The 11,206-nt window shown below is 35.6% G+C and overlaps 1 protein-coding gene across 1 annotated transcript; it reads right to left on the reverse strand.

Annotated features, from left to right (window-relative positions):
- On the reverse strand, positions 2,191-6,992 carry LOC109230839 (peptidyl-prolyl cis-trans isomerase FKBP16-1, chloroplastic). Its single transcript, XM_019396292.1, has 8 exons — positions 6,868-6,992; positions 5,570-5,758; positions 5,424-5,458; positions 4,223-4,316; positions 4,044-4,104; positions 3,008-3,053; positions 2,788-2,858; positions 2,191-2,460 (listed from the first exon to the last, which is right to left on the reverse strand). The coding sequence occupies exons 1-8, from the start codon at positions 6,930-6,932 to the stop codon at positions 2,383-2,385; spliced, it is 639 nt and encodes a 212-aa protein (XP_019251837.1). The 5' UTR covers positions 6,933-6,992; the 3' UTR covers positions 2,191-2,382.

Here is an 11,206-nt window from a genome sequence, read left to right on the forward strand (position 1 = left end):
ACTAACTTTGGAGCCAAATTTTTCTAACCCTACCGTTCGTTATTGCAGGTCGTTAATACTCCAAGGGAGGGAGATGCTCATCAGGTATAGCTTTCGCCAAGGAAATGCTACTGCACATCTGTTAGCTAAGGAAGCGTTGAAATTGCCTATTCTCAACAAACCTTATCGATTATCAAGCCCACCTTTTTTCGCGATACAACAATTAGATAAGGATAAGGAAGGAATTGTATCTTTTGTTGAACAAGTCGCGTATGATGCATGTAATATGCTAGTAAGCTTAGACAACCAAAGCGTCCTATATGACACTAGTATGGAATGTATGCTATCTAAACCACCTTAGTACTAACGCAATATTATCTTTATTTTTCAAAAAAAAAAAAAGAGAAAATATAATAAAAAATTATTTGATTTCTAAATAATAATATATTCACCTAAAATAAGATCGGCGCGGAGTAAATGTTAAACAATATTCGGGTTATTTCTTGAAGTACTGCTTAGACTATAACGCACTATTAATCAAATAGTAATTTCTAAGTTTCTTACAGTTTACAAGTTGAGTTTTACAAATTACATCCTTTAAACTTGAGGTTCTATTTCATAAATTAAATCGAAGTTATATTCCAACGTGCCTGGGGATTGGAGCGAGTTTAAGTCTTACCAATTGTTTGTATATTTCTTCCTAAACTACCCTTACATTAAATGGATAAAATTCGCGACTAAAATATTATTTGAAAACAGAATATAAAAGGTAAAGTCAAGATTTAAAATTTATCGACCATAACTCATTTCAATTATTATAGTATACAAAATTAAATATCTATACATAATTAGAGTTATTTAGTACAAATGCAAAGTCTAATAAAAAATTACTAGATTCGGCTGAATTCGTAGCAATATTGTGGCTCAGCCCCTAAATTAGTGTCTTTGTTTAAGTAAATTTTTGGAGAAAGAAATGTTTATTAAATTACAGTTCAGATAATTCCTGCTCTTGTAACCTTTTGTCAATTATTTAATATTTTCGTATATTCTTGTATTTAATTCCCAAAACGTTCTTTAGACAACGAACAACAGAAATTTATAAATGGCACAGAAACCGAAACACTCATAGCTGGAGTCTGTTGATAAGTGGGACTCGTTATTCTTACATCTCGGGGATCGACTTACTATTTTAGTTAAGCTGTAAGCTCGTACTTAATTGTGACTTCACCCCTTATTTCTTTTTTAATTTTTTTCATCGCATTTTGCAAAATTTGAGGAGCCTCAATATGCCTGCACAAATGTAGACTTGACATATCTCTGATATCTTGGTAAATTTATTAAATATGAGAGTTACTTCTTAAAGCGAATCCGATCCTATAACCGTCTTCTTTATTTGAAAAATGCACGACGCTATAAAAAAAAAAATCATTTACAAGACAATATAGACTTTCTCAAAAAGCCTTCGCCCTCCTATTCAATGAGGCTATTAAAGAACCAGTTTCCTTCCTTAAACTTCTTTTCAGTGAGTGAGCTCCTTAAAGCTAAAAATAAAATTTAAGTTAAATTGTTTTCAAATTTAAAAAGCTGCTAGTATATGTTTTCAAACAAAAAGGGAATGTTGAACTGAAACGGAGGGAGTAAGAATGAGTAAATCCTATTAGCTGATAACAACATGAGATATCAGGTTCAAATTTAACTATAATACTCGGTGTGAGTCCATTCAGTCGTTCAATAAATTAGTTAAGGTGTATATAAACTGATTTTGATATCATTGCATCTAACAAAAAGATGGCCATTCACTCACTGAAAAGAAGTCAAGGAAGATTGTTATTGCATAAAAAAAAGACGGTCACTCACTCATTTGCATCTGCTGAATGTGTTTTACTCTCACAAAAATAAACTCGTATTTTAAATTTATGTAATAGCCCAACCCACTAGTGATATTGAGGTTTTAAAACGCATCACTAGAGTCTAAGGCTAGTCTACTTATATAGACAACATCTCTCCAGTGTCGTGTTTGATTTGGTTGGGGTGTCACATACACCTCCTTAGAAGGACTCAACGTCCTCGCGTAGGTTTGCCCCACCATCATTCAAGGTTGCACGCAGAGTGACTCTGATACCATATGTAATAGCCCAACCCACTAGTGATAAAATTAGTACTAATGGTACTAAACAATATGTACTAGTCATTACAGTAACCAAGTAGAAATTGTGTCTAAAGAATAAGTTCCCTTAAACTAGAAATAAAAACAATATAACCAGTTTTGGAACATCCCGCAGCAGACAGTTTTAGTATATCTTGGCGAAAATTCAGTACATTCTTCAAGAGATCAAAGTAATGGAAGTTAATCAGTTAATAAACTTACATAGTATAGTTAAGCACCAACAATAAGTATGATACTCATAAAACTTTCAACAGCTGCACTTCAAAAATTAGAGGCTCCTTCACATGAGACATAAGGCTACGCCTTGGTCCAAACTGCAACACGACAAATATCCGTTTGATGAACCAATAACATCAACTACAGTCAGACCTCTCTATAACGACATCCCTATATAATAGTCATTCACTATAAAACCCGAGTTTTTCTCGGAACCGATTATTATATTATGTTATAATATATGTCCTCTATAACAGCATTTCACTATAGCAGCCAAAAAATTTCAGAACAAACGAGGTTGTTATAGAGAGGTTAGACTGTATAAAGCAGAAAAGGAACATAGAATCGTAGATTCAGTTAGTTGGAGACCGTAAGATAAGGGCACCAAAAGGATGTTAAATGAATAGATTTCCGAGAACACATACCTCTTCAGGTACTGGTTTTAAGTCTTCATTGATGTATCCTAGTGAAGGCGGTATCAACGCTCTTCTTTTTCCTGCAGTACAGGCCTTACAGCTCAAACAAATAGAACTGTATATTCTAAAAAGTGGCAAATAAGTTTTCCTGGAGATCCTGTCATTTACTATAGTTTGAATATATTTTGCAAACAAAAAGTGAATACTTTTTTAAAGGAGTAGGCACAACCTCCAGGCTTCATTCCAATCAAGACTTCCTTCAGACCTTCAATTATCTGCAGATTCACAGAGACTTGTATGAAAAACAAGAAAAAGGGGCAACCAGGTGCACAAAGCATCCCACATTCACGCAGCGTTTGAGGAAGGGCCGCACCCCAAGGGATGTGATCTAGACAGCCTACCCTAATACAAGTATTAGTGGCTGCTTCCACGGCTCAAACCTATGACCTATAGGTCACACGGAGACAGCTTTACCGTTGCTCCAAGGCTCCCCTTCCATAAAGAAAACAAGAATGCAATTAATTATCAACTACCCCCAACCCTCCCAAAAACTAGACATATAGAAAGAAGAGGGGAGAAATGCAGTTATGACTAATGATAGTGACACAGAAAACGTAGATATCCTTAACCTCAGCAGTCTTGATGGCAGGGGAAAGTGAAGGAGAAGAAAGGGGTAATGCAGCTACTACAAGAGGTGTTCTATGCTAGGGGGGAAGAAAAGGTCAAAGTTAGAAACGTTTGAGCGCAATACATCTTTATCATCACCAGTTGACGGCAGTATAAATTCTGTATCTGAAAGATCAGAATAATACAGGTTATCGCTCAGCAAGACAACAGCTTGTCCTAGCAGCAAAATACGTTGCCTAAACAATGGTTATTCTTCTTGTTAGTTTGTTACTAGTTTAGCTGACTTCTAAGTTTCTCTGCATTTCTTCTCTCCACTTTTTTCCTTGTGTGCGTCCTTCGGCAATATGTACCAAGACTTTTCTAGCATGTTTTTAAGGAATTGTAAGGAGATAGGAACAAAGATATATTTTTGAACTCATTAAGAAACCCCGTCTACAAATTACCTCTTAACACCTATTTGATTAACTAAGTGACACTATTGGACCACCCATTTTGAAGGCACAAATGACGTTAATTTAAAAATAGGTGCAATATAACTTCTTGACAGCTTCCAGCAATGCCACATAATGGAAATCAGAAGGTTGCTATCTGACCTTACGTGTTCAATTTAAGCCCAAAGCTATAACAAAAACGGTAACCTGTGTATCATCCAGAGGAAGTATGACAGGGGAGCTTTCTCCGCTGAATTGGTCCACCGTACTACATTGAAGCAAAATGAAGAAGTTCAATGTCAATTCCACAGAATAGAAGAAAGCATGACATGGATTTACTGACAAAAAAATATCCGGAGGAGCAGTACATAAACTGAAAACAGTACCTGTGGACAAAATATCCATTTGATCGTCGGCAGACATAATTAATTTCGACGATATCTCCTTCATGAGCCTCTGGTCCTTCCCCTTCAACAACATCTTTAGAAGATGCAACAACTCATGTTAATACTCGGAAATAAAATAAGAACGACACTGAGGGCTTGATGTGCCCCCTTCCCAGCATAATATGAATGACTTCTTCATTAAATGGAACTTAAAACTGTACGGAATGAGATCATCAAACAGTCATTTTCAAATGTAAGCCGCTTTTCCTCTTAAATCAAACAGTCATTTTCAAATGTAAGCCGCTTTTCCTCTTAACCTTATATATGGCTGTATGCATGCTCCAAGCGTTAAACATATTTAACTGCAGCACGTCAAACATGGAAGCATGTTCAACTCAATTAGAACAGCTCGAGCTCCAAATGATTGAAATAGTCCGGAAGAAAACTCAAGTGGACTTCGTGTAACATCAAACTTGACTTGTTTCTGCAATAAAGAAACACACGCTAGACTATTTTCTTCAACTTTTTCGCCGGGTCAAATTATACAAATTCTTATCCTGTATATATGCTGTATGCTTCCTCCAAATGTTAAACATATGAAACTACAGTACGTCAAACATGGAAGCAAGTGATCATCTTCCATTCAACTATAACAGCTCAAGCACTAAAATGCTTGAAAGAGTCGTGAGAAAACTCAACTGGAATCATGTAAAATCAACCTTGACTTGTTTATTCAATAATGAAACACACACTAGGCTATTTACTTCAGTTATTAACCAGGCCAAAAAACTCGTCTCGACTCATATAATGTTCACCAATATCTTGAAGATGCATATACATTTTTATTCACCACACATAAGCTTGTATATCTTATTATTTACTACTCCCTTAAGTCACTTTTCGTTTCAACTATTAATAATTATAGAGGGGACACTTGATAATGAAATCACACAGCACACTAAACCTTTGTTTCAATTTTATCACATGCAAGCCCCTAAATTAAGATTTCAGGATTTGATGATATTGTCCCTAACAAGCCAAGCTAAGCTGGAGCTTGAGCTATACTATGCATTAAATAAGTCAAATAGCAATGAGAACAGCTACAGCCAGGGTTGTTATTAGCTCGAAGTACAGCTAATAAAAAATCTTAATTAGAAAACTGCTTGAAAATATTTGTTCATAACCTTAAAAAGGGATGTACCTTGTATCCTCACTCCACTAGCAAGCTTTAGAGTCCTGAATGCTTCAAATCCAAATTAACAACATCATTAAAATAATGACAGCACTTATTCTAGGCCATATAGACAATTTTATTGTGGAGATTAAAGAAATGGAAGCAACATTTACCGGATAACATCAGGTTCTTTCATCTCCTGAACTGGCGCAGATAAGACAGGACGAGTACTTACGAAAATAGGACTCAATCCAACAAGTTGCAGGACTGACCTTCTTAGCAACTTTTTGATATTTAGAGATGGCACCCTTTCATCTGAGCTTTTAGGTGCAGCAATCTTACAATGCTCAGTGTCTTTAAAACTGTTAGCATAAACAAGTTACAAATCACAAGTAGGATTAAGCAAATGACACATCTAATATTCTTCTTCTTTTTCTTCTTTCTTTGTCTTCTTCTGTTTTTTTCTCTAACTACAAAAATTCCATTCATCCATATATTGGACCATCTTGCATCAAGTTTGTAAAATCTAGGCTCTAACTATTCCGTGGTGGAGCCGCATGTATTGAATCTCCTTCATCCGAAAATTACATTGTGCAACAGGGTAAAATAATTTTTTGTATATATATAAAAATTTTAATCCCCTTGATAATTTTAAAAAAAAGCTTCTAGTGTCATGGCAGGTTAAAAAATATTAGGGATACTGGTCCTTGACATATATGGTTAAGCACATTCAATTAACTATAATGTGCACTTTTGATCCCTATGCTTGTGAATTTTTGTAGAAATGAATTATTAACTGGTAAACTATTTAATCACTCGTGTGTTATATCAAATTTGTGTTGTTACTCCCCATATTTCGAGGATAATTAGTTCTGAAAATAATCTAAATATAAGATAATTCCTATATAAAGGGACCAAAATCACACAGTTGAACTAATTAAAGGTAAAATGTGCTTAGAATTCCTGGTTCCGCCACTTTAATCATTGCTAAACAACATAATTTTGTCTATGCAAATCATTACATCATAAAAAATCACGATGACAAGGAGCATAATTAGCAAATTGTTCGAGCAATAACTAAAACAATAGTCTCTTATGTTATATGACCACCACAAACTAAAGGCGAATTCAGGATTTTAAGTCGTTGCATATAGTACGTTTAACCACTACTCCTTTTCGATAATAGATTCGAATTTCAATAAATATGAATCTAGATAACCATTTCATCTACCTCATGAAACTAACAACTAGATAACGAACAACTGAAGGGGAGCATTGGAGCAACGGTCATGTTGTCTCTGTATGACCTATAGATTACAGATTCGAGCCGTGAATCAGCCATTGATGCTTGCACAAAGTAGGCTGCCTATACCGGCTGCCCTTTTTGAACAACTAGATAAACTATAAAGTATTATGGAAGAACACTAATTAAAAGCAATCGAAGCTGGAGCGAAATGAGAACGCTTGTTACCATGGGGTTTGGGACGCTAAGAAACGTCTGAATTGGAGACTGGCTTGAAATTGAGGAGCTTCCATTGTCGATTGAAGGTTACCAATTGAGCAGCTAATGGTGGGGGAACTTTTTTTGCATTAACGGATAAGAGGAGACAGAAATAAAAGGGGAGAAATTAAAAAATAGCCAGGTTTAGGACTGGTCGTTCAAAAATAGCCCAATTTCAAAACTAATCGAAATTTAGTCACTTTTATGTAAAGATAAATTTGAGCGAAAACAATGTTCAAAATCCGGAAAATACTCCAGTATATTATGCTGGAGTTCCAGCATAAGTATACTTGAACTCCAGCATATTATACTGGAGTTCCGGGATAAGTATGCTGGAACTCCATATGCTGGAACTCCAGCATAATATGATGGAGTCCCAGCATAAGCACACTAGAACTCCAGCATAATATACTGGAGTTCCAGCAAGTGTACCGGTCCAGTATAATATACTGGAGTTTGGAGCACCGGTGCTCCAGTCTCCAGTATATTATACTGGAGCCAACAAAGTATACCGGTCCAGCATAATATGCTGGAGTTCATACACAGGTGCACTGAACTCCAGTATATTATGCTGGACCGGTCTCTATTGCAGCAAAATAGTGGCTATTTTTCATTGACTTGGTAAACGCTGGCTATTTTTGAATGACCAGTCCGAAAACTGGCTATACCGTGCTATTTTTACAAATAAAAGACGGTAGCATATAATGGCGTTTGGACCATTTATTTTAAAATTTCTATGATATCACTCAATCTCATATACATTTTTTAAGTTTTAAAATCAATCTCTTAGGCCCGTTTGTCCATGAGATTTTTTTTTTTCCTTTTTAAAAATATATTTGTTCATAAAATTTTAGATTTTTTTTTGAAAAAAAGGCTTTACTTGATAAATTGGATATTATAAATGCCTCCACCAAAGTGTGATCCTCAACCTCGCTGATAAAAAGGATACATCACATGTTAAACTTTTTATTGTTTGACACGTGTAATTAGTGTGTCCCATTTTATAAAAATTAATTTATCAAGCTTTGAAATTCTTTATCTCTCTCTTCTTCTCCCAGGTCACAATGCGAATACAATCTGAAAAACTTCGAAATGTGCCTACAAAGTTTCTCCAGCTATTGTCATTTAAATGCCTCTCTCAAAATCCTCCTTCATTTCTTCCCCCTCATAACTATCTCCTTATTTAGATCACCATACAAAGATACACAGAAAAATACCTGTGTTTCACTTTTTTGACACTGGTAATTTGATTCTTTTATAAATATTAATCAAAAAAATTATAAGTTACGCGCCTTGTAGCAGTGATGTGCACGCATTATTGCCATGTCATTTACACATCTTTCATATAGGCATAATCAACGGTTAAACGTGTTTATAATACCCATTTTATTAAGTAGGAGTGCTCAAATAGAAAAATTGTAAGTTTGTCTATCGGCTTTGCGAACAGGTGCAAGTTTAAGTGGCCACGAGGTCATTTCGCCTAAATTTTCATAAACCAAAAAGTAGTTTTTCAAAATTTCAGAAAAAACTTTTTTCCCTGCTCACAAAACTACAATATTTTTTTAAGTGAAATGCATGTCCAAATATAATTTCAAATTCCAATTATTATTCTTAACTTAACTCCAAATATTACTTTTTTTCAAAAATTAGAATTTTTATGTCCAGACACATACTTAATATTGTATGTGCTATGATGAAAATATCACAAAAAAATTAACACCATTATTAGTAAATGGAGTAATATGTATATGTAAAAGTTTAAATTAATTCGGTATAAGAAATCTTACGGGTAGAATCATTAAATTTAAGTTCTGAATCCATAATATATATATATATATTGAAGACTCTCTAATTTCAAAGTTGTCATTTTGCTCCTAATGACATTATCTTATTAATTTGACATGGCTTATAGCTTGGTTGGTCAATGTGTTTGTATTGGGTGATACCCTTTTTTGCTTGAGCCCGACCGGGTTGGATCCGGTCCGGAGCAAGTCGGGGCCATCGAACCCGACCTGGATGCAAGGTAGAACGACGGCCACGTCTACAACCGAGGTCGAGTCATTTCGAGACCGTTACAGAGCTCGAAAGGAATCACCACCGGATGGAGAAACACACAAGGTTGGAAGCCGGGCTCGTAACGGATGACCAAGCGTCGCCGGATATCTCGCCCAAACGTGATTTTCTCAACCACTTCAGGCCATTAAGGTGTAATTACAGGGATCCACGATGTAATCAATTTACCTACCTTATTTTTACCCTTAATCAGAATGTATAAATGGGGATCAAGCACAATTGTTCTAAGCAATATTATATTCTGCGATTATTTACTTTAACAGCAATTGTTGAGTCTTTATCTTTATTTCCCTCAACCTAAAAGCCTTTTGTATCTTTTAGTTCACGGATCCTTAAAACCCCATATAAATTCAATTGTTATCCGGATTCGAGGGTAAAGAGTTTGGCGCCCACCGTGAGGCTAAGGATATTGGTGAGCTCTTTGATACTCTTTCTTGACGCATCGCAATACACTAGTTCTTTGCAAAAGAGTCCATCTTACATTCAAATTACCGACTCATAGAATGGCACAATCAATTAACAACGAACTTGAACAACAGACAGGAAACAATGGAATGCCCGGGCTCGAAAACCCGATAGATGCCGGTTCCCGGATGGCGCTCAACACTGATCAGGCCTCCGGATCATCGCATAGCGTCCGGGGAGAGGACGATTCGAGGGCCCAGGCAGTCGGCGAAGAGACTATCAACCTTAAAATGATTTTTGACATGCTGCAAGCCCAGCAATCGGCTATAGCTCAGCTCCAGAGCCGGGTCCAGGAGCCTGTCAGGTCCGAGGAGGCTCCCCGTGCAGCTGCAATCATCAATCCAACCCCAGTACAGCCGGAACGGGGTGGGCCGGATGCTGATTCTGCGGTTCTTAGGAGGCTAGAAGAACTGACCGAACGAATCGAAAGGGGGGAGAAAAAAATCGAGGCCAACAATAAAAAAGTAGAAACATACAACTCCAGGGTCGACCAAATACCAGGTGCACCTCCGGTCCTGAAGGGCCTTGACGCTAAAAAGTTTGTACAAAAACCGTTCCCATCCAGTGCCGCCCCAAAACCTATCCCTAAGAAATTTAGAATGCCCGATATCCCGAAGTATAATGGGACCTCGGACCCAAACGAGCATGTGACAGCATACACGTGCGCGATTAAGGGAAACGATCTCGAAGATGATGAAATCGAGTCAATTTTGTTGAAAAAGTTCGGAGAAACCTTGTCCAAGGGGGCAATGACGTGGTATCATAACTTACCGCNACCAAGCGTCGCCGGATATCTCGCCCAAACGTGATTTTCTCAACCACTTCAGGCCATTAAGGCGTAATTACAGGGATCCACGATGTAATCAATTTACCTACCTTATTTTTACCCTTAATCAGAATGTATAAATGGGGATCAAGCACAATTGTTCTAAGCAATATTATATTCTGCGATTATTTACTTTAACAGCAATTGTTGAGTCTTTATCTTTATTTCCCTCAACCTAAAAGCCTTTTGTATCTTTTAGTTCACGGATCCTTAAAACCCCATATAAATTCAATTGTTATCCGGATTCGAGGGTAAACAGTGTTAAACTTAGCTTATTTTGAAAGTATTTATTATCAAAAGTATTTTGGCAATAACAATTTTTGTTTAGCTAGTTCATTTGAAAAATTGCTTTGGTTAACTTTTTTTTAATGTTTGACTAAGATTAAAAACAATACTTTTAAGTGTCAAATTATAAAAAGAATATGCATATAACTTGATTCACGAAAATTGGTAAATGCTTATTTTTATTAATAAATTAATGTTGCAATTAATAAGATATGAGCATCATTTAGAAGGTTAACATTATTTAAATGATAATGAGCCTACATGTTATGATTTATAAATTTTAATTTAGTTTAACTTCTTAATGGAATATGCTTACCAAATAAGTAGAGAACCAAATCTAAACAAAAAAAAAAAAAAACCATTAAAAAAATTCCGACTAAAGAAAATTATTAGTACTCCTGCAATCATGATGTAAAAAAAATAAAATAGAGTAAAATATGTGTTTGAATACATAATTGGCTGAAAATTATAACAAAGAACCTTCTATATTTTAATTAAAATCAAATCTTTTTTCTGACATCGCACATAATATTTTATATTTAAAATATTCTCACTTTAATTATTTCTCCTCACTTATCATTGGTATAACATGGATAAATAAGGGTTGTCTGATTTAATCAGTATATTCCAAGATTATAATCCCGAGAACTAAACCAGGAT

The sequence above is a fragment of the Nicotiana attenuata genome, chromosome 8 (assembly GCF_001879085.1).
Source record: "Nicotiana attenuata strain UT chromosome 8, NIATTr2, whole genome shotgun sequence".
NCBI classification, from domain to species: Eukaryota; Viridiplantae; Streptophyta; class Magnoliopsida; order Solanales; family Solanaceae; genus Nicotiana; species Nicotiana attenuata.